Raw genomic sequence first — 25,093 nt, forward strand, 5'->3', positions numbered from 1 at the left:
TTAGAGTCCAGGTTCCTGCCATGTGCCACAGACTGTGAGGACGTTGATGGAATCTTTTGGCTAAACTCACCAGTCACTGCAACAGAGAACAAGAAGTCCACACTTTCTGATACTAGGGGGTGTAAACAGTTTGTAGCCAGAATAAACAGATTTGAAGAGAAGGTTTGGGAGGATTCCTCCTTTACACTTACCCTCTCAGCACAATCTACATCTGTGGAAAAACTTGCAGAAAGCACCACCCTCCTCCAAATACACAACGAGTGCAAGGATGTTAACTCCCATAGCCCAGAGCTCTTGATATCCTCCAGTCATTCCTGTGAGAGATCGCATTGCTCTCTTTCCACAGAGGAGAAAGTGAAGGAACGAAGCCAGGAATTGACAAGGTTTGAGGACGTGGAAGATAGTCTGTATCCAAAACATGGACAGAGTATAGAAGATGAGCTTCCTTCTCCATTGCATTCAGCCAAGTCCAACCATTCTGAGATTAGGACAGAGAACTGTGTCTCATCAAAGCCTGTTGAAACACATACTCCACTATTTACTGTTTGTCAGCCAACACACACGCATGAGCAGTGTGTCAATGTCTTGAATAATCACACACTGTTTATTGATTTCAAACATAAGAGAAGCACCTCTTCTCCCCAAGGGAATGTCACTGAGATCCCATTTCCAGAAACTAGCGTTACTAAGACTGTTGGAGACTCCAAAGCTAGCTTTGCTGAAAAGGACAATCCTCAATCAGATAAGATTGGTCCTTGTTGGAACCTCTCTGTATACAATAGCACAGCCTCGGAAAAGTCAACAGAGGCCATAGAAGCTGTAGTTTTCTGCAATCCATGGCTGGAACCTTTTTCTGATGGTCCAGAAAGCAGTTCTGAGGATGGTGATCAAACCAGTCACCTTGCTCTGACCTTCAAAAAGAACGAGGGAGCACTTCAGCAGGGCTTGGTCAGCTTAGATGTTCTGAAGAAACGCTCAGATGTTCTGTGTCCTGTAGACTGGAGCAGTGAGGATTCAGCAGTTTCTGGGCTAGGTGAAGATTTGGAGAGCATTCACTGTGATTTCTACCCTCCACAGGTGGAGAACCGTGAGCAACCTACACAGAAAGAGTACCTTGAGAACAATACATGTTTACGCTCTGAATGTAATATAGTAACCACAGGTGATAAACTGCACAACGACCAAAAGTGTCACATAGACTCACACTTAATACAGTCAGTTCCTAATGGCCTTGGTCCATTTACACACTCCAGACAATGCAAAGATATTAACCACATACACATACACACATCTCTCTGTGACTGCATACAAGAGACTGATTTAGACTCGCTCAGATCTCAGCCACATCAGCCATGTATTGATGTTCTTCAGTCTTCACCAGATTATCTGGAAACACAGAATCCTGTCAAGCAGGAAAAACAGAAAGAACTCTCTAGCTCAACTCAGCTCATATCCCACAACGGCATCAGGAGCTGTGGAGAAAAAGAGGACAGCTCATTAACACTTTCTGGAGTAAAGACAATACACTACACCCAATCTGAGGTCCTACTCTCCTCCAGAAGCCTGGAGCCTATCCCAGAAACGGACTGCTCCCTGGATAACGTCCCTAATCCGAATGATGATACTTTTCTAGGTGACAAGAAAACAGAAACTGAGAAGTTTGATAGTGACAACATGAAACCCTCAGAGTCAGACCAGGACATTCTTGGGGTTGCTTCCTGTGCGCACCGTTTGTCTGTATGCAAAGGTAACTTTTAACATAACCCCCCCCCAAAAAATAAATAAATAATTTGATAACTAACTAATAAAGAAATAAATAATTAAATAAGTGTTGTGTGTTACCATATTTTGGCTCTGATAAATGGTGATTTCTCACTCATTAGTCTATTTGTCTAGTCTAAATCAGTTAAATTGATACATTTTGGTTCATTTTCTATTTGCTCTGGTTCAACCACCAAGGGAGAACCAAAGTTTGATTCAAATGGACTGACGTCTGTGTGAAATGTGAAAGCACTATATAATACTTCATAAGAGTTATACTACCTAATAAATTATCTATGACCTTCAAACAGTGAAACTTGGTCAATACTTTAGTGTTTTACTTTTCATTTCAATTGTACTTCAACTGAGCGTTCTCCTGCACAACATGCTTTATTTTCCAGCTAGCATAATTACCTGAAATTGAAGATTCCAAAAACATGCTTTGCCAAGGTCAGACAACTAGCAGTACAATGTATTATAACAGAGAAACCACAACTAAGCACTGATACCATTTACAATATTGTATTGTTTACTTGAACACCAGGAAAGTCTGAGGACCAGCCATGCTCTGCTCCTTCAGACCTGAATGAGGACAAGTCCCTGCAGAGTGATGACACTTCATCAATCAAGTGTCCATCCACAGGATCCTTGGAACTGGACACGAGCAGCATTAACAGTGAGGACCAAGAGGAGCAGAGATCTCCTCTTGCTGGTCCCACTGTGAAATCACAACATGCAAAAAGTAAAGTTAAGCCATCCAAATTCTCAGTTTTCTCCAAAATGCCCTCATTCAGACGAGGAAAGAGTATGGCAAGAGATGGAAGGGTAAGTAAGGGTGAAATCCCACCCAGGGACTCACAGGACCGAGGGGAGGACCTTCTTTTCTATAGGACTCACCCGACCCAGGATGCAGGACGAGATCCAGAGAGTCAGCCAGACAACTCAGACGATGAAGTCTTCTACAAAAGTGAGGCTGGACATAAGCAACCAGGGCTTCAGGTAGATACAGAAGAGGAAGAGGAGGAGGAGGAGGATGTCTTTGGTAATGTCCAGGGGACAGGGGACATGGAGGGTTCAGAGATGCCACAACTTAAACAGAGCACTGGAAGTGAATGCTCAAGCTGCAGGAGGAGCAAAAGCACAGAAGGCATAAGCTTTCGCTTGCGTTTTGCCCAGGCCCACAAGTCTCTGTCAAGCTTATTTGAGTCTCGTTCCGCGGATAAGTACAATGAGTGTCCAGAATCAGAAGATATGCGAACCAAGCTTTCATGGAGGAAGCAGAAACGGGCGAAGGAGGTGGATCTTCTAAGACGTACAATGTCTGTGCCAGACACGGACAGAGATGGAAATAAAGATATGCAGCGCCACACTGACCCACTTAGCAAACGTGGTGTTATGCGAGATGGAGTTGGCACATCCCTGCAGGACAGCAAATCAGATGGGCGCAATAGGAGGTGTTTGTCAATTACGTTTATTGATTCCTCAGAGGCTTCACCTACTCGTGACTCTGGTTCCATCTCACCTATGTCCCTACTACCCAGTCAGATGTCATCATCTTGTTCCAAAATGCCACCAGGGAACAGTGAAAACCCAGAACTGCCCATGAGACCAATGAGTCCCAAACCAAGCAGTCCAAGGTCTGCAGGGCAGAAACAGCGATTCCGTTACCCCTCTTCACGGGCAAACACTCTTTCTCTGATTATTCTTGGCCATAGTGTTAGTGTTTCAGATCCGCCTGAGAGACCGAGGTCCCTCAAACCTAAAGTGGGCCGTCAGGGTTCTCTCAGCCCACTGGGTACCAGCAGCCACCAGGAGGATGGCAGCATAGACATCCCCTCCCCCATAAGCATCATTACCTCTATTACAGACAATGAATTTGAGGTAAGCAAAGTCTGTGTTATTACTACTTTTGCCTTGTCATCACCATGTTAGTGTCGTTTCTGTTCTGCTAATGGTCCACAGTCCAAATAATATGGTGTGTCGGTTGTGCACTGTCCAAGGCAACAGTTGATAGCTAATTAGTGTGCACCTGATCATAGCTAATCACAGCTACATATATGATGAACTGGCCGATAAGTATCCCAATTAGCCATAACTTAGCTTACAGAAACTAAAAATGATATATTTTTACCCATTCCTTGATATTCTTAGCTTTCTCTTTACAGTCTTAGCTGCAGGCTTGAAGTATAGTAGGGTTCTTCAGACATAGTTTGGAAATACAACTGCCCAGTACAATCAAACACTTTCCCTGATTCAATCTCTCACCTAGTTAGCAAGCAGTTCATAGAAGAAATCAGGTAAGAGAAGGAAAACTGACAATGTAAACAACCGTGGTTCCATCCAGTGTTGGCGTTCAGTGGCAGATGCATAGAGTTCAACATAAACGTTGTGACATGCTTAAAACTTTGAGAAAGTCGCCATCTAGAGGTGGCTTGGCAAACAGGTAATGGGAACATCCTTTCTGAGATTTAACTCTAGATAAATCAGAACAGGCTCTGTTGAAGCTGTTTCATGGATGGGAAGTTCTATAGGCACTACTCAGGACTGAATTACACAAACTGTCCGAACAAAGACTATAGGTGTAATCGTTAATACCGAAATTTTAATTGTATTCATGTATTTTTTTTTTTTACCGTTCTTCTACACACTAGGAAAATTATGTGAATCCACTAACAAGAGCATTTTTTATTAATTAATTCCTTTGAGATCTGGTTCTTGTTCAGTGATATGCTGCCCACTATGATTAGTTAAACATATTTGTTTATTTTGAACCATAAACTAGTTAGTATGCCGCCTCTGAATGCACTATTGCCTAGGAGTTCAGTGTTTTGCCCAAGGATACTGTCTGATGATGCTTTTCAAAACAGCCTAGCGTATCGCTGAAGGTATCTCCTGGAAGTCCTCATCTTTCAAGTCACTCTACAGTAATGAAGATGGTGAATAGTTCTCCTGCAGGATTGTCCAGTCAGAGGACCAGATCCGGGTCCAGCATTAGCACTATTCCTAGCCTACCCATGCAGGTTGGATTGCAAAGACACTGTTTTAGGGATGATCTGTGGATCGAGGAGAAGAAGAAGCAGCAGAGGAGGCTGACCAGGGCCACACTAAAGAGGGGAACTCACCCACTGGAGGAGCTAGAGGAAGTAAGAGTGACCGAAATGTCTTGTGGAGCAAAGACTTAGCCTCTCTTCACTTATATTTCTCTTCAACTTATGCTTTCTGTTTCGTCTCCTGTCTTCATTGTTCTTTGTTATATTTCACTTTTCCACAACTTCTTATCTACTTCTATCCTCAACACTCGGCAGTCTCTTTTGTACTTTGCTTACAGTCTACATTATTGGTCTGCATTATTATGGATCTTGATATATACTCGATTTACAGTTTGTTTGGTCCATCTGTATTTTTCCTGACCCTACTGATGACCACTCTGACTTAGTCTTCTTTCATTAACCGGTGAATTAGGTGTATTAGATGAGGGAAAATGAAATTGTGCTGGACTCCAGACATGAAGAACCAGCCATGGGCTTTAGTATGTTGGATAACTTCAGTGTGTTGTTTAGTAGAGCCATAGTTCCAAATCCAGCTCCAGTCGGTCCAGAGATTTTTTTGTTTTTGCTCCAGCTTCCATACAGCAGGTAATATGGTGCTCAGGTGTGTTAGCACATGAACTGGATGCTCTAACAAGCTGCCAGCTGCCAAAACACACGCCAAACTGGTTGAGCATCTGCATTTGCACATACAACTGCACTTTATACCACACATTGTTCATACATTTATCTTACCGTCTATCTTCCAAAATTTTATTTAAAGTATTATGTAAGTAAGTTCTATTTGATGTAAATTCTGTTGCTAGACAGTCATAAAATGCATTTCACTCCACGTCTTACTGTGTATTCAGTACTTAGTACTTGTGTACATTGATAAATGTCTAAATAAATGTTGGACAATATCTAAATTCTGCATTGTTGTGTTATTTTCATATAAACAACGTGACAGTGATGCTGCATTAATAATGATAATTTACTGGGTTTTGGAGCTGGTAGCTAGTCAGTCCAAACAGGGTGAAAGTTACTATGGGCTGGTTAGAGAACTATATTTTATTAAGATCACTGTGATTAGGATAAGGATTGCAATCTGTAATCTCTTCCTCCAGGTAAGGACCCGGCTGTCTCTATGTGCATTGAAAGCGTTTCCTGGAATGCCACTCCGAAGTCTGAGCTTCTCTCACAGCACCCCCATTGGGCTGGACTGCCTCGGCTGGAGACGACGCATGTCCTCCCCTGGTGAGTACCGAGGTTTAGATGTCTGCTTGTACTCATTTTGGAAGCATTTCTGAGACCTTATGATTGTATCTGAGTTGGTATTATGTCTTTTTTCTGGTGTATGTGGCTGGTTGTCCATAGGTGGATATGTCCAGGTACATAAGGTTAAAATGATGCTTGTTTGTAATGGCCAGTGTTGAGATTGTGTGATGTTTGTGGGTAGCATCAGCTCAGCAGTTAAGGTTCTGCGGTAGTGATCAAAAAGTTGCGTATTCAAGTCTCAGGCCTTAAGCAGTACCTAGAGCACTCAATTGCTTAGCTAAATTCTGGATAAATGCAATAGCCCAGCAAGTCGGTAGTTGCTAACTGGTGAACTGTGGTGCTTGTGAGGACCCAAAGTATTTCAGGGGATCAAGTCAGGCATTTGAAATAGACCTTAGCAGAACTAATTAACAAAAGAAAAAAAGCCACAGTCCAGCTACTCCAGTTTTCTAAGCTCTTAATGGAGCCAATCACATGCATTTATGTAAAGTATTCATCTGAAGAATGTCAAAAAGAGAAATCTGTGGCAGCAGTCAAAAGTGGTAAAATTAAGCTATTACTGAGAAACAAAACATAATCACTTCAAATGGATTGTTTATAGTCATACTGTTGTCTCCATTCAGCGCTGGTAGTCACGTATACAGATCTTAGTCAGCAAGGAATTATATATAAATGGATCTTTACAAATTTTAGTCGAATACACCTGAATTAAAAGCTGAGAGATCTGGTTGAGATATTTGTTTACATGTAGCACATGCAACATCACCTTTCTGGAGACACTCTGTATCAGAGCCGGTTTTAGGACAGTGTTATTGTAATGTTGACCGACTACCAGCAGGGGGCAGCTGAACTGTGGTGGAGCCTTGCATGATATAAAATCTAAGCCTAAACTCAATGTGCAGTACAGGCCCTTTTATTCTGCAGTGGACAAAAGTGGACTTCTAAGCCTCACATACTTCCTCCTTATGGGAATGTGTCATGTTCAATAATGCTTTGGACAACTGATGTGTATGGAGTCGATGTGTCTCTTTATCTGAAAGTTAAAGCAAGACAGAAGAACTGTCCCTGGAACGCATTACCCAGATTTGGAAATTTGATCATGTAGCTCTTACGCAGACAACATGTGGCCCTCTTGTTGTCCTCAGGGACTGGCACATTCATCCAGTCGAGGGTGTGGGCGATTCGGTCTCGACTATGACATGACTATATTTAAAAAGATTCTGAAACATATAGACGGTAATATATTCAGTGGCGTCTTTCAGTGGGGTCTGTCTCACATTAGCACACAAACCATGTCCTGTGCACCTGCACACTCGACTGACCATACTCATCCTGAGAGTGAGATTAGACCTGTCGCGCCAGATGTCATGTCTGTAATTAGATCAATTTGTGTTGATTGTATTGAGGGAAGAGTTGTGGCGGCCTTCCCAACGTTGCTTCCTTTTAAGACTCGGTGTCTGTGTATTTCATTCCACTCGCCAGCCTTATTTTTGAAGCTGTTGAATCCGAAAGAGAACTCCTTAGTGCATTTTACAAACTTTTTAAAGAATTTCAATACTGCACACTGAATACTGAACAAATCATAATCACTTAAACACTTGATTGACGTTAGCTAGCTAGAATTATTTGAGGATAATTATTTCTACACATTGATGTTTTAAGATGACATTTTAAAAAAAACAGTGTTTAGCAATAATTCTAAGTTTGTCCAGTATCTTAATGTTCTTTTTCCACATTTTTTTAAAATGTACTTAACCTCATGAGTGTTCAGCTGGACCTCACAGAGACTCTTAGCGATAAGATATGTAAGACTGGGATCTATCATTATTTTACCTTAGCTAGCAAATGCACACTAAATACTAGTCATGTTTCTGTCTAGCTAACATTAGCTAGTTACGAAGCTAGCCAGTAGCTTTATGTTCCGTTTGCCTGCATCTATAATGCTCTAAAATTTCCATCACAATCATTTATTTTGTTTGTCTTCTACTTTGTTTTCAGACAGCATTAGCTTCGACTGGTGGAATGGTGGTCCAAGGTCCCCGGTTCGACCTTGAGCTCAGGTTACTGTCTGTGTGGAGTTTCTGTGAATGTTCTCAGTGTGTTTGCATGGGTTTCCTCCCACCATCCAGGAACATGCAGGTTGACTGAGTATGCTAAACTGCCCATAGGTGTGAATGTGTAGGTGGACTGGTCACCCATCCAGGATGTATTCCTACCCCAAGGCCAGTGTTCCAGTGTTCCCAGATTAGACTCTCGATCCACTGCCGTGCTCACTAGGAAATAGAAATGATTGAATGGATTAGCTTCTACTCATGCCTCATATTGTGGAATGGTTATAGCTAAATTGTCCTGCATCTGTGTTCTTGAATCCTTGATGGTTGATCTCAAAAAACAAGCTGGCCATTTAGACTTTGAATTATTTTAGAAAATGCCTCACTTCAGATCAAGCTAATAAATGCTATTTTGGTACACTGTGTCTCAGAACACTGGGAGTATCCTGTATCGGATGTGTAGGAGGGTTGAGAGAATCTCCGTTTAGACAGATAGCCTCCCATCGTACTACAGCTGTACTATGAGAGATATTAATACCCAGTGCTGTGAGGAAAAGCGCCTGCAGAGTGGTCTGTGTGTTTCAATATCATTATGAAGGACTGGGATGACATTAAGTCACATTTCTGGCTTGCATCATGTAAAATGCATGTACTGTATACAGTGGATGTTTGTGTATATTAGTGTATAAGAGCTCCATCCATTTTTAGTCATAAGCAGCAGCGCCATAATGGGTATGCACAGACAGGCAGGAAATCCCAGCATTATAGCTTCCTGTGTGACACTCTGCAAAGCACCAGGGCTTTATCCATTACAGCCAGGTTATAGCAGGAGAGATAGGTGGAGAGAGGAAAAGATAGAGGGAAAACAAGTGAGGGGTGAAATGAGCTGCTTTCAGTGCCACTCTAATGCTATTAGTGGCACTTTTTCATCTCCCGAGTTCCCCCTCAGAGCCCCCCGCTGATGAATGGTGTGCTGCTATGGGAAAGAAGTGACAGAGCAAGGGGGAGAAAGAGAGAGAGAGAGAGAGAGAGAGAGAGAGAGAGAGAGAGAGAGAGAGAGAGTCAGAGAGGAGGAGCTGCAGATCCTACAGCAGAAAGGCTGTTGCTAGTGACCAGGCAGCAGTATCAGCCAGCACTTCCTCACTCACTCACACACACACACACACATACACATACTCTGTGTTTCTGTTGAGATAGCAGCAGGCAAGGGTGGACGCTTGTGCGCTGCCATGCGCACCCAGCAGGGCGGCGCTGAGGGCTCTGTGCCCCTGCCCGGGGGTAGTTGTGGCAGTAGCAGTGGGAGTTCAGGCTTGTCACCCGGATCAGACTCGGATGCCAGTCTCGGGCCTGGAACTTACACTGGGTATGGGGGAACCCTGAGGGGCATCTTATCCCGATATTGGAGCCTTGAGAGCCTTCACTCCACCACGGGTAGGATAAAACATACAGATATAGAACTGCTTTCTGTTATATTATAGTCCAACAACTTCATTCTCTGTAATAATACTCATATGGTTGGTGTCACTGCTTTCATTTTGTTTTATGTTTATTAGACATGATGGATGAATGGAGGAGTAGATGGTTGAATTCAGTTTAATAATAATAATAATAATAATAATAATAATAATAATAATAATAATAACTAGTTAATCGTGATATAGTTTGTTCTCTGAATATCTCTTGCTTTTTTATTGGCCGGACTTCGAGCATATACATTTCTATGTATGTGGATGGATGGATGGATGGATGGATGGATAGATGGAGGGATTGATGAATTGTGATTGTCTGGATGGATGGAGGGATTGATGCTTTTTGGTTCTCTGAAAGGATGAATGGATGGAGGGATGGAGGGATGGATGGTGGGATTGATGCTTTGTGGTTCTCTGAAAGGATGGATGGATGGAGGGAGGGATGGATGCATTTTGATTGTCTGGATGGATGGAGGGATTGATGCTTTTTGGTTCTCTGAAAGGATGAATGGATGGATGGAGGGATGGATGGTGGGATTGATGCTTTGTGGTTCTCTGGATTGATGGAGGGATTGCTGTATTTGTGATTCTCAGGATGGATAGATGGATGGGTGGACAGATTGATGTTTCATGGTTCTCTGAATGGATGGAGGGATTCATGCTTTGTAGGGAATAATGATTTGCGGCTCTCTAGAAAGAGTGGGTCTCCTGGTGGATGGATGGAAGGATGGATGGATGGAAAGACAGTTGAATGGATGGACTGATGTTTTGTGATGGTGAATGGACTGAAGTGATTGAGCGATGGAGAGATTTTATGCTTTGGGGTTTTCTGGATGAATGGAGGGATTGATGCTTTGTGGGGAATAATGATTTGTGGTTCTCTGGATGAAGAGTGGGATAGATGCTCTGAGGTTCTCCAAATGTATGGAAGGATTTAGACTTGGTTATCTGTAATAGTACACAAAAACATTAACAGATTTATGAATGGATGAATAGATAAATGGATGGATGGATGGCTGGGCTGATGCTTTGTAGTTCTCAAGATGGACTGACGGAGTTATGTTGTATAGTTCATTGAAAAGAAGGATGAGTGGATTGGCGTTATTTGGTTCTTTTATTGGATGGAGAGATGATGATTTGTGGTTCTCTGTATTGCTGAATGAATGGAGGGATGGGTGGATTGATGTTTTTTTTATTCTGTGAATGGACGGATGAATTGATGCTTCAGCTTGATCTCTGTAACAGTATATGATTAGATGAAATGATGGGTGAATGGATGGAAGGATCCGTTTACAGTATACTATTCTCCAACTGACACAATTGAACGCATACTACTACTACTACTACAATAATAATAATAATAATAATAATAATAATAATAATAATAATAATAATAAACTGTGCTTGTTACAGATATAAATGTAATGAAGGATTGATGCTTATGATACATACTCATGTACAAACACTATTCTGCCAAATGTATGTGGACCCCTGACCATCACGCCCATTTGTGGTTCTTCTCCAAGCACACAATTGTATTAAGAGTATTAAGAATTCCCCTTCACTGGAACTAAGAGGCACAAACCTGCTCCAGCATGACACAAATTGTACGGTAATGTAACGCTTTACATTGTAAATTTATGGTAATTTGATTACAGTTACTGATATCAATAAAATGACGTTATTTGCGTTACAAATTTATTGTTTAGAAAACAATATGAAGTAAAATATATTTTTAAAATAAATCACATTTTGCCCCGAAGATTTTTTTCTTTAGCCGCGAATAGTTCTCCACTCGGAGCGGTTCGTCGCTACGTAACTGAACGTCAGTGAGCGAAGACGGCGGAGTTGTGAGTTTATATCTTCAGTGAACGGAGGTGAGACCGATCAGACAGGGTTTACAGAAAACGTGGAAATACTTGCATGTTATTGGCTAACAGTCTCTCAATTCTGCTAAACGCTAGCTCACACAGTCAGTGTGAGGGGCAATGGATGTACGCCGATTTTTTTTTAACCAGTAAAGGTGTTGAAAGTGAAACAGAAACGTCCTCTGATGCTGAGCAGGAGAACAAGGCGTGTAAACGTCTATATGAGTTCCAGTTTACGTGAACATGATCTGAGCAGAGCAGGAGGAAAGACAATGAACTCTACATGGCTCTGTAGCAGCTAAACCCATACAGTGATAGCTTAGCTGTGTCTCCTCTTGGCTAGCGACACCAAACTAGCCTAGTTAGAAAAGTTCTATATTTTATCGTTCTGGTAGTTGTACACACAGTGACAACACCCGAGGCATGTGTCATGATAAATCCGACTTTTTATGATCATGTCATACACTGATGTGGGCTAAAATTACTGAAAGAACTCTGAGTTTCACATTGATAGGTTTTGATAGGTTTTGAAAAGTCGTAAAATATAAAGTAATTACTAATCCGATTACTTTTTATATGCAGTAATCAGTAATGTAATCAGATTACAATTTTAAAGTAGTAATTAGTCATCTGTAGTGGATTGCTTTCTTTGAGTTACTTACCCAACACTGGTGAAGGTTGGAAGAAGGTAGAAAAACGTGAGTGTTCTGCACAGATCCCTGACCTCAACCCCACTGAACACCTTGGGGATGAACTGGAACTGGAGCATCCTCACATCACAACATCAGCACCGGATCTCAACCTCACTAACGCTCTCGTAGCTGAATGAACACAAATCCCCACAGCCCACAGCCCACAACCCCAAAATCTAGTGGAACGCCTTTGCAGAAAAGCCTTATAAGAAAAGGTTCTTATAACAGCAAACACAGGGGGAATAAATCTGTGCTAATGCCCATGGTTTTGGAATGTGCACCTATGGGTGTGATGGTCAGGTATCCACGTACTTTTGGCCATATATTATAGATGCTTAGAGTTTAAATTGGAGTAATACTAGTAACATAAATACGATTACATGTGTGTAGTGCAATATAATATTTAAATAGCATGTCAACTATGATTCAGTTTGTTGTGATGAAATAGTGAGAGATACAGATACAGAAGTGAATTGCATGAAGATCTCTCTCTCTCTCTCTCTCTCTCTCTCTCTCTCTCTCTCTCTCTCTCTCTCTCTCTACCATTCATTCTTCCCTGGTAAATGTTGGGATTAAAGCTAACCTCTAACGTCTTTTGTCCGTTTAAACATACAGTATATTAAACTTTAACATCTGCAGATGTGATCTGCATTCATGATGCTTCATAAACATGACACATGAGATTATTCAGGGTGTGTAAAGGAGGCAGATGTAGATATATAAACTTCCGACATATAGAGATGACCTGTTAAATCAGTACCTGCGTGTGTACATGCATCCTTATGTGAGATGTTTACGAGGCATGTGACTTCCACTGATATTAGATATGTATTTGATTAGATTTGTAAATATTGCAAGCATCTGTTGCTTCACTGATGTAAGCGTGTGTTTATTTATGGTTGTGTTGATGCGGTATGTCCAAATGTGTTAGTCCAGTGTGTGATCTCTCTCTCTCTCTCTCTGGAGCTTAAGCATTCTTCTCACATTCACTTCGTTCACTCCCTCATCGTCATGGTGACGGAAGCGAGGTGGACTTTATTACACCGATCAGATGATGATAAATGCATACAGGTTCGTGCGATGTCTTCGGAGACTAACCCTGGATCGATATCGGGCATTGATTATTGCGAGGACGAGATTCCTGCGTCGTTTAACTCGAGCGTCGTCGTTTCGCGCGTTCCCTCGCGGCCTGTGAGGACAGCATCTGCTGAACCTCAGGATCTGTTGATTTCTAACAGGCGTCAGCTCTTTTTTGGCTCGCTTTCTCTCGCTATTTCGAAACACTGCTGATATCTGAAGAGCGTGTAGAAGCTTACGGCGTGGTAAACATGCCACTGTAATGAGCGTGCGTGTGCTCACTGATGATGTGCAGGAACCACTGACAGAAACCAGAAACACGGAGATGGGAGCAATCAAGCTCCATTCACAAAGCCAACAAACCTCATTCATGTGTTTTTTTCACTTCATATTCAGGAACGTGCTTTATGATTATTTTTCCGTGTACTATACGGAAGGTGATATTTAATTACTATTCATTAAATATGATATTTCTATATTATTCATATTGGATGAACGCATCAGAGTATTAGTTATTAAATTCGCAACTATAGTGAATTTTGTGTATCCAAGCAATCTACTGACGTGATGGGAGGAAACCGTAGAACCCCGAGGAAACTCACCAGGACACTGTATCACCATGCTACTCCAACACGGACCATGTTGTGCTTAGTATTTATAATAAAGGCTGGATTAAGGCAACCAAAAGCAGGCAATATAAGGCCTTTTCTATCTACATTTCTTCCAGTTAGAAGACTCTAATCCATGTAGATCTTCATGGCTTTTACTGACATAGCTAGCTTTGGTGGACCAAACAAAACAAAGCCAGCTAAGAATCACTGCCTCCATTTTAATATAAGAAAACAATTAAAGGGCTTCGTGTGTTCGTATGGTGGGAAACGTTGTCTGGTTCCTGGTACCAGAACCCTGGAGTTCCAGTACTTTCTGTTGGTGCATCCTGTCTGTGGCTGATGGGAAAAGTACAACTCCATTTGTTCCCCATTTTTATTCTGGTGCAAAAAGTTATTGTATATGCAGTAAAAATGCCCTTTCTCCCCTCTCTCATTGTCTTGCTCGTTCTGTCATACGTGAGCACACACTTGTTATAAACCCTGCAGCACGCTGTTCTCCTACACCGTACTTATGGCTCGTTAGCGCTGAGTCACTGTCACATTGAGCATCGATAGCAGGCGTATGTTTCCCGATGATACAGTCCTGCTAGTGAAATACCACTGGACTGAGTTTAGTGTCTCTGGTCTTGGAATTTGACCTTTTGAAAGGCGTCGTGGTTTAGGGTCAGGGTCAGGGTCAGGGCTGTGCTGTGCTGTGCTGTTTTGGGAATTTAGCGCTAAATTCAATTCAGCTCAATTTTCATTGTTGTCCCGAACAAGTTGGATGAAATAACTGGGTCTGCAGAAACAAGATGCAACATATAACACAATACATATATGATGTCATAATGTAGGCCAGGGCCTGACCTCAAGAGCAGCCGAGTGCCACCCTGATCCCACCCTTACAGTGCTGCTATTGCTATTCCTTCACTTAATGCTAATGCTAACCTTTAACCTAATGTGACCTAACGCACTAGCTTTTTGCCTCTGTAGTGTCTAGTGTGTTATGACTCATGGCACTGTGATGAGAGGTTTCTCACCAAAACAGTGAGCTGCTGACTCAACCACCCGAGATAACCATGATGTCATATTGTGTCATGGAGGTTTGACCAGAAACACTGATGGTAAGCCCGCTGTTTTTACTCATCGTCCACTGGTGCTTGCTGTAACGTGATCCGATACCTAATTTGTATTTGGCCGGTGTACTGGCTGTACTCTGTTAGTTGTTAATGGTGTAATGATAATGATAAGGAAGGAAAATCTTTAAATGTGAAGATTTATACCAGTGAAATTCACAAGAAAGTGCCAAAAGGGTCGGGAGACATTTTAATGATTTAAACAGCGCATTCCCCTGATTAATTTTTAGCTCTGTAGAGTGCGCAGCCATCTTTAGAACAAATTCTACATGCCTTCTGGATCCGACCTCTCCCAGACTGTGTAGTCTGTTTAAGGATTACCCCAAGAGGCACTTTAGGTTCTGTGTAAGACCTTACAACAGAGTGTTTCCCAGTCAGAAAGCGCTCCAAGACTACATTATTGGAAGTAATGAACCCTTAATTATATGAACCCTTGAAGAACCTCCTTGCTCTAAGAGTATACACATAAACTGGGACGTGTGAGGTTAAAAGCTCCAAATTCTTAATAAGTAAACTGTTTTGGTACTCCTCATACTCTTAGCGTCTACTTGGAAAGACTTTCTGACAGGGAAAAGTGTTATAGGGTTCTACATAGAGCCCTGAAGGCTTCCCCCAGAAGGAGAACCAAACGTAAATTAACTAAGAGGCTGGACTTTTCCTCAACAGCAGGGTTACATAGTAAATCGCCTTTAACCCCTAACAATCAGAAAGCTAAATCTGGGCGAGATGATAGCATGTGCTCGTCCCAAATTTAAAAAACAATCGCTTTAATCCGTAATTCACGTCGAACTTTGGGTGCTTTTGGGTCCTCGTGGGAACTACCATGTAGGCTTCTACACTGCACAGAATAATCCATGCCATTCAGTCTAGATTCAGAAAAATAGCTTCAAACGAACATGTAAACTCTGAAGACGCCACTCTAATCAATATATTTTCTTTTATTCTCGTTTCATCTCCTCATCCTAAGCCGTCCTGTCCTCCTCATGATGGCACAGAGTGGCCTAAAGTGGCCAAATTTAACGGTGATGTCACGCGAGTTTATGTCATTGGAACACACACAGCCGCCTTTCAACCAGAAAAACAAGGCAGTCATGTAGGAAAGCATTCATCTAAAAGACACAGAGAAAGAGATGCGCATCTAAAATAGGTCGCATTTCCTCAGTCTTTCAGCCGTACAGCCTCGCACGCAGCCACCAAGCCCGAGACCGACAAGCCAAGCGTGAATAACACGCCCGTGATTTCTGTCTGCTCACACTGAGTGCTGATTTGCAGTTATTTTCTCTGAAGGAACACAACCTCAATAGAACAACGATCCTGTTAAATGAAGGCAGATTTTACTGCACTTATCTTGTCATGATCTGTAAATGACTGCCCTCATACACTAAACTGCGTGTTCATGCGGTCTTATTCCTCTTATGCCAATGCGATCACGTGAAACAAGTTAGTTCCTGTTCGCACGTGCGTAACAGCAGCTGTAAACAGTCCTTCCCTCACCTGCCCTCTCTTTCTTTATTCTCCCTCTCTTTATTCTCCCTCTCTTGAAGTCAGCTTGTCATTGTACAGAGAAAACACAAAGCGTAAACTCTTCTGTCCTGAAGCTGCTGGAAAAGTCCCAGCTTTACCTCTGACTGTTACAAAGCGCTGACACTGGAGACTCCTTCCGTTAACGTTACATTAACAATTCAATTCAATTCAATTTTATTTGTATAGCGCTTTTTACAATAGACATTGTCTCAAAGCAGCTTTACAGAAATATCAACACGGTATACAGATATTAAAGGTGTGAATTTATCCCAGCTGAGCAAGCCACTGAGTGGCGAAGGTGGCGAGGAAAAACTCCCTAAGATGTTTTAAGAGGAAGAAACCTTGAGAGGAACCCGACTCAGAAGGGAACCCGTCCTCATCTGGGTAACAACAGATAGTGTGAAAAAGTTCATTATGGATTCATATGAAGTCTGTATGGCCTTAGGAGCAGCCGTAGTCCCAGCAGTCTGGAACTGGAGTAGATGAGAGCTCCATCCAGAGGCAGGACATCCGAAACGGATCAGGCAGGTCCGGAGAGCAGAGAGGATCAGGATCTCTAGTATCTCCATAAAATCGTGTGTGGCTCGGCACACTTCTCCTTACAGAAAACTTCATTCATGAATAAATATAAAAGTTATAATCATTGGCTAATTGCTGTAATGTAAGAGGAGTGAATAAATGGGAATATACTTGGACATTATTGGACACTTGTATTTACATTTATGGCATTTGTCAGATTCCCTTCTCCAGAGTGACTTACATTTGTCTCATTTATACAGCTGAGCAGTTGAGGGTTAAGGGCCTTGCTCAAGGGCCAACAGTGGCAGCTTGGTGGTGCTGGGATTTGGACTTACGACCTTCTGAGCGGTAGTTATCTTAATCACTGAGCTACCCCTGCCCTTCAGGGTGTAACGCAGCTTCATCACACTACCCCATCACTCAGTATGACAGCATATTACTATGTGTATACAGTATGAACAGTACTATAACAGCAACCCACACTCCTTACTTGAATATATGTAGCATCTATCCAGTCGCAGGGAGCCTGGAGCTTATCCTTGGGGACTCGGGACATAAGGCGGGGGACCCCCTGGACAAGGGGCCAACCTATCACAGGGCACAATCACACACACATTCACACACTACGGACAATTTGGAAATACTAATCTGCCTACAACGCATGTCTTTGGACTGGAGGAGGAAACCGGAGTACCCGGAGGAAACCCCCAAAGCATAGGGAGAACTTTACTGTTGACTATCTGTTGTCTTCAACATTAGCATAGTAACATTAACCTGCTAGTGCTAAATGTATGTAAACTGGATGTAGGTCTTTAAACTGTGTAAAACTTTCCATGGTTTCAAATTGGAAATCTCTAGACACTACTATTTACGTCAATATGAGTAGACTGTAAATAGCTAATCTACGGTCAATACATCGATGCTTACATGTTTGATTTGGTTTCTTTACCGTTGTAATCATTGTTTCACTTTAAATCAAAGTGCAGGAGAAAAACAGTCTGCGTTTTAATATTTACCAGACCTCGTCGTGAGATTTTACGACAGCGTTGTTAATCCGCTGTCTGTCGATGCCGAACCAATCGCAGCGTGTCTAAGACATGGTGTGTCTGCTGAAGTAATTATCCACCTAATGGATTTGTAATAGGTCCGCAGTGTTCGATTAGCCGCTGCCGTGTAGTACTGAATGGCCCATAAACGAGATTTAACACTCTCCTGGTTTTTTGGTTGTTTTTGCAGCCCCTTTTGAATGATGTCATATCAAGGAGGTGGAGGAATCGATGGCACTGACTGTATTTAGATTGATCTGATCAAATCCGATGGTCAGTCGGCGAGTCTGTTATCCAGTCCAGCACGGACGTGGCTTGCCGCTGGTTTGTCGGACCTATGCCGTCTGTTCGGTTTGTTTCTCTCCTGCCGTCTTATTCGATTAGATCAGTCTGGCTTCATAACTCTGTGAAAAGCCGGAGTTATGATTTAGACCGTTATCCTCGGGTCTATAAATGCTTGTAAAATGTCCAGTGCTCCCAGTGCGCAGAGCTCTTATTAAAAACGCCACGAGGCCAGAAATCATAAAACTCAGGGTCTTGATTCATGTCTGACTCGAATATTGCATTCAGACTTAATAAATACACTCAGACTTCTAGTGGGACTTTTTTTTTTTGTCAATTGCTGCTTATTTTGTAGTCAGTTATGTAAGAGATATCAGCCAAGCCCAGTGTCCTGACCTCATATCCGAAAATAATCATCAAAGCGGAGGCCGTCGTTGTAATGTTATGATATTGGGATGTGTCTCATTTACACCGCAGTGTTCAATAATGTAGATTTAATAATGAAGACTCCTACCCTTGCATGCTCAGCTAGAGCCATCGCGTTGCTTTTTTATTAAAACATTTCCATACGCTGTGGCTAAACGACTCCCTCCTGTTTAATTAAAAATAACAGTTTCGTTGCAACATAACAATAACCTATAGTATAAATATGTATAGTATAAAATGAATATGAAATCAGCGAGGACATTTGATTACAAATTCTATTCAAATTTTAAATAAATAAATAAATAAATAAATAAATAACTCACCCCTTGTGTGTTTTCTTGTACTAACAGGGTTTTAGATTGATTGTATTCATAGACCCTAGCATGAAGACATGTTTTTGATGGAGACTATCAAATAAATCATGCTGGATACGGGTTATAACTGTAAATGTAAAATATTGGTCTAGCTTCTTAGTTTTAAAGTAACTCCTCTCAGTGTAAGGTTTAGGACCAACCATCAACATTACATTCAGCTGGTACAACGGGCTACAGATGTAAACTACCACGCTAATGAATATGTTTACACATGGCGCATATCTTATGTCGAATTGTAATTACATGCATGGGCATTTGGCTAAGGTTTTAGTACAATCTTGCAGTAATATTGTAAACTGTAAATATTACAAGATGTCATTTTAAATTTGGCACGAATCTACTGGTGACTGATCCTTCAGTAGGCTTTGTAAACGCAGGACGACTTACTGTTTAGACAGCAGCCACCTTCAGGCCAGTCATTTTCCATCGTAGGGTTTAATTTTCACAGATGATTCAGACATTTTGAGCTTCTAGGCTCGAGTAAACAACAGAACGATAATTCGGGTTTGTCTTGTAAAAGTGCCCACACACTTTCTTGTGCTCGGCTTTGCTCTCACTCACTTTGGAGATTCTTTCTCCATAAATAGACAATTCTTTTGCCTCGTTGCTGCTCACATTGTGATCCCCGAGAGCAGGAATGCTTGGTGAAGTGAAGAGGAGTTAGAAGAGTTGACATGACAGCCGAGCGTACACACGTGATGATAACCAAATACAGGCTATTTCTGTCGAGCTACTCTTCTGTAAAAAGGAAACAAAACTAGACCACTGGAGTTGATGCACCCCAAAGCAACAATCCAACTTGTCAACAAGTTCAGAACAAGATACATATTAGATATATACATAAATATAGTGCTGCAAATTCTAAACAAGAGCTTTAGAAAGCAGTACAATCGCAGGTTTCCACGGAAACATCTCATTATTGTAATTGTTTTAAGCTGAGATGTGTAATCCAGCTAAGGGGACAGGGCTAAAACATAACATTTAAGTTGTGGCTGTTTGTATATAATTCATAAGATTATACTATTTAAAATGCAGATTCGATTATTACATTATTTGAAAATGTGTGTACAGAAAAAAAAACAGGTGCTCGGAAAAACTAGTGTTATAGATGTACACTATTGTAAATTACATATGTATGATTACTTGTTGTTCTTATAATATTATAGATATAAGGGGGGAAAAAGCAACCAAGAGAGTTAGTATAGTAACATGTAGCTAGTAGCCATGTACTAGCATACAGTAATGGTACAATAACAATTATTACTGTTATTGTAATTATATAGTAGTATATAGTGACCAATATGTACAGCATAGTACATATAGTACTATAGGAAAATAGAATAGTATAGTATAGTATAGTATAATATAGTATAGTATAAGTATTAAGAGTGTTGTGAGTATAATTATCGTAGCAATCAGCTAGGGGTAGTTGTATAGTAACACGTAAACAATAATTGGTAGTAGTATTGTAGTAAAGCATAGTAGTTAGTAGGGAAAATAGTCAAAAGTAACTACGAGCTGTATACTAACAAGTACAGTGGTTTAGGAAGAAGCACTTACTAGTATTCGAGTAGTAACAGTTTGAAGTGAACCATTAAAAAAACCCCAAGGAATCAAAATGTTAAAGTAAATATAAAGATTTAAAATGAATGAATCCTGTACAGTATAAATCATTCCAATAAATTCAAGTCTTTTCAAAATGAATAACAAACCAAGTGTTTAGTTGCGAATCTTTCTGTTCATATTATAACTGTGCTGCTCTTCTTTTTAGCTATTTGGTTGATTAGTAGCGTACTAGCTTATAGTAATGGTATATTATCAAATAGTTTGTGGAATTATACTGTATAGTGTGAAATACACACAGCATAGCAGCAAGTAGCTAGTAGTAGCATGTTAAGTATAATGTTAAGTAGGTAGCAGGAATGTAGTGAAATTAGTATAATAACAAGTATGTATACAGTAGTAGTAAATATAGCAACAAGTAAAGTAATATGCAGAATTGTAAGATGTATAGTAGCTAGTAGAAGTATAGGGACTAGTAACTTTCCATAGCAACAGAGCCATATGTTTTCGTTTCTCCATTTCGTTTCTATATGTTTCGTTATTCTTGCTGATTTTTTAAATTATTATTATTATAGTAATAATTAGTAAGAATTAGTAGAGTAAATGGTAATGAATAGTATAGAAACAAGTAGTGTAGTAATGAGTATAGAAGCTAGTAGTATCATAGCACAATTATAAATAAATTCAAGGCATTTTAAATGAATTACGAACCGAATGCTTAGTTGTGAATCTTTCCATTCTTCCTTGTGCACTTCTTTTTGCTTGTTTGGTTAAAAAAAAAAAAAAAAACCCACAAGTCTGCTTAATGCTAAAAGCATTGATTGTTAGCTTTGCACTGCATTACTGTTCCCATGGCAACAGAGTCCTATGCTATGCTTTTGGTTGTCCTTCCTGTTTCCTGTCATGTATTTTTATTTATCAGTCTTTATTTTCTTCACTGTTCTTAACTGTCACTTGTTAGTTTAATATGGATTAATTTAAACCCGGGTTTGTAAAGTTTCCTGGCTTGGGACATTTGTCTGTCTCTTCATTGTTACTTGTGACCATTTCTAGATTTTTAAGCTTATGCATATTTCTAACTTGCTTGAGGTTAGACCTCAAAAGTGTCCAGTCATTCCCTAACCCTCGTTTGAGTTGACGGAAGAAAGGCAGGTTTCTTCAGAGACGGAGTGAGATGTGCTCTCCTGTGCTGTTCTTCACCCTCCACACCCTCCACCTTGATCCAGCTCAGTTCTCTCACTGCTCTTCCTCTCCTCACATTCCTCATCCTCACTGAGACCAGGGTGTGTTTTATCCTCTTGGCTCAGCAGCTCCTGTTAGTCTGTAGAAGTAGCGGTGTGTGAAGGAGCTCGTTTCAGGCTGAGATGATGTGAAGTGTAATATTTGGAGGTGATTATGTGGGGGCTTTTTGTAACTCACACACACACACACACACACACACACACACACACTGGAGCAGCTTATTATCAGTGCGCTCACACCTCCTCTGTGCTAACGGATGACGCAGCAGTGTTTGTAGTGTGTGCTGCCACTGAGACTCTGTGTGTGTCTGCACCTTCCTCTCTAAATTTAGGTTTAAGGGCTTATAGGCTCCCTGCAGGTGATACCATATGGATGTGTGTGTGTGTGTGTGCATGCTTGTGAACTGTTTCCCAATTCACTGCATTCACACACTACATGAACTGATGTAGTTTGAGAAAATGTGTATGTATATTTTAATAAATAAACAGAGCATTGTTTATTTATATCTCAGCAAATATAGCGTAATATACAGTACAAACAAGCTCGATAGATACTATATATATGTGTGTGTGTGTGTGTGTGTGTGTGTGTATATATATATATATATATACATATACACAGTGCAAAAGGCATAGTAACAAGCACCTAGTAGTAGTACTATAGTGATAAACAGTAATAAGTGTCTAGTTTAGAATAGCTAGAATTATAGTATAACAGTAACAAGTAGTGTGTACAATTTGCGTAGTAACAAGAAGCAAACTGTAGTGTAGTATTACTCGACAAAGCTAGTATTTGTAAGTTAGAAGTATGTATAATGTGTGTAGGAGTGTAGTAAGAAGTAAAATCAAGCAAACGGAGCTATATTCGGAGTAGATTCGGGCCGAGACGCGTCATGTGACGTCATCACAACGCGGATTCAGCCGAAACCCTCTTCGATTTACATGTGTCGATTTACATGAGTACAGCAAAAAGGTCTGATTTACCAACTAACATCACCACAAAAGGCCGCGCAAAACATTTTTGTGCGATTGCGATTTTGCCAATTTGAGTAGTTTTCCACAAGAAAGCACAAAACGAAAAACCTCCGCACGTCGCACTGCAAATTTTGAAAAAAAGCAGCAGTAAAATCGAGCGTTTTTGGCCGCGACAATCACAAATTACAACCAATCACAAACGATCACAGTTACCACACCTCAAGACGTTGTTCGGGTGTTTTATTTCAAGACGTTTATCAGGTTTTTGTCCTTAAGAAGCTCTTATGTGTGGAACTGATTTATTACGCATCCCGTCTCAAGCCTCCGTCGCTAATTCCGAAACGTCATTTTAGAGCTAATAACGCAGGCTTGACTAGGCTACCTTCTCCGTTAGTTCAGTTAACGCGGTGAAGTGATATGGAACTGTAACGCGGTCAAGACCTGACTGGAACTACTTTAGCTGAGCATTTACTAAAAAAAATCAGCCAATCAGAATCAAGAGTTCAACAGCATCGTGGTATAATGTATCTTATAGTATAAAAACGTGACAAGTACATACAGTAATAGCACTATGATGTAACCCTAACCCTAACCCTAGTATGAGTGTAGGGAAAATAGTATTCTAACAAGCAGCTAGCAGTAGTATTATAGTATCAAGCGGTGGAGTAAATTGTAGTCAGTAGTATAGGAAGAAGTAATACAATGAGTAGTTAGTAGTGGTATAGTAACACATAGCTAGTAATATAGTAATAAACATAGTGGCTAGTAGAAGTAACAAATATCCCTGATGAAAAAAAAAAAAAACAGTAGAAACCATTACAGAAATTCGAAAGGTTTCCACTACAAATACCATTAAAACCATTAACAAATGTAGTGTCTTTTGGGCCATATTCTATTAGGAGTTAATGCTTTGTATTAGTTTCCACTAGACATAAACATTCCACCAATAGAACCCAACATATTACCCATTACCCACAGGTATTCCCATTATAACCATTAAAACCATTAGAATTTCTATTACAGTTTCTATTGTTTTGGGTTTTTCCAGTAGGGATCTACTGTAGTATACTAACCATTACAGTGATCTAATAATAAGTACGTAGTAGAAGCGTAGAAGCATAGTGTGACGGCATATTACCACAGAGTAGTAGGAGCGTAGTTATAGTATAGTAAGGAGAAGCAACAAGTAGGTAAAACAATTATAATAGTGTGTTAATAAATAATATGATGTTAGCGCTGAGTTGATATTGATTTGTTTATATTTTCCAAAATTTTACCTACGAATATCTGGGTGCAGGTGCTGTTTGCAGCGGAATCGCAGGTCTTTCATGTGTTTGTGTGGGTACAGGAGATCACGTGAATTTACAGCACTTTGACAGACAGCGTTCATGCTTTTGTAGATGCTAAAGGCCATCAGAGATGATTCTGGACACATCATTTTAAGCCTTTTATTTTCATAGAAATGGATAAAATGGCATTTCAGTCTGATTAACTCCAAATGTTAACAGGATAAAAGCGCTAGCTCGTCTCACGGACATTCCACAACATTAAACGTAACAATAAATGGATAAAACGTATGACCTTTAATAGGTAAAACAGTACTCCAGCTGAACAGAGTGTTATTGTTATCTCAAACCTTCTCAGACATATTTTTGGTACAGCATGTTATTTTACAGTGAGGCATAATTATTATTTACTCTCCGTGTCAGCTATGGAACATTCATACGTTTGACCTAGAGTCGAGTCTAATAACCTGAGAGAACGACCAGGAACTGTTTACTGTGACTCGTATAGCATTTAACCATGGTAGAAGAATACGACCTCACGTTTCTATTAGTTACTCATTAGATCACAATAACTGCGCTGATCATTCTTTCAGTAACAATTCCTTGTAGACATTTTATAAAACTCTAATAATGTCTGAGAAAGTTCTTATAATAGGCTGTAAATAACGATAATTTATTATCACGATAATCCTGTTTTTACACTACAGCACTGTCAAACTCCCAAATTTGAAAGTGTTGATTAATGTTCGTTAACAGCAGCTCTGGCTGATGATAGGTTTGTGTTAATGTGCATGTTATTGTTTTTATAGTAACAGCTCATTCTCAGGGACTTGCATGGCCAACACTCCACATTATTGAAGGCTTATAATAACATTCAGTAAGTTTTCCACCCCGGGAATAATCTTAAAG

The 25,093-nt window shown here is 40.6% G+C and overlaps 1 protein-coding gene and 1 long non-coding RNA gene across 4 annotated transcripts in view; one reads left to right on the forward strand and one right to left on the reverse strand.

The window, feature by feature from the left end:
* The first annotated feature begins 3,302 nt into the window (after positions 1-3,302).
* LOC128605606 (rho guanine nucleotide exchange factor 4-like) overlaps positions 3,303-25,093 on the forward strand; it is a 67,826-nt gene continuing 46,035 nt past the window's right edge. Inside the window, exons 1-3 of one of the 2 annotated variants that reach the window (XM_053621269.1) lie at positions 3,303-3,642; positions 4,629-4,904; positions 5,915-6,044. In XM_053621269.1, coding sequence (XP_053477244.1) covers positions 3,307-3,642; positions 4,629-4,904; positions 5,915-6,044 — 742 coding nt within the window. In that variant the 5' untranslated portion in view covers positions 3,303-3,306. Of the gene's footprint in view, positions 3,643-4,628; positions 4,905-5,914; positions 6,045-7,891; positions 9,548-25,093 lie in introns of those variants that run through there. The other variant, XM_053621352.1, reaches the window with a different exon arrangement.
* LOC128608193 (uncharacterized) lies at positions 16,484-24,108 on the reverse strand. Of its 2 annotated transcripts, none has more exons than XR_008386023.1 (3): positions 18,013-21,180; positions 17,482-17,579; positions 16,484-17,081 (listed from the first exon to the last, which is right to left on the reverse strand). It is a non-coding gene; the product is annotated as an uncharacterized LOC128608193 (long non-coding RNA). The 2 variants fall into 2 exon arrangements; XR_008386018.1 differs by lacking the exon at positions 16,484-17,081 and adding an exon at positions 21,394-24,108 and having other exon boundaries at positions 17,253-17,579; positions 18,013-19,857.

This window comes from Ictalurus furcatus, chromosome 1 (genome assembly GCF_023375685.1).
Source record: "Ictalurus furcatus strain D&B chromosome 1, Billie_1.0, whole genome shotgun sequence".
NCBI lineage: Eukaryota > Metazoa > Chordata > Actinopteri > Siluriformes > Ictaluridae > Ictalurus > Ictalurus furcatus.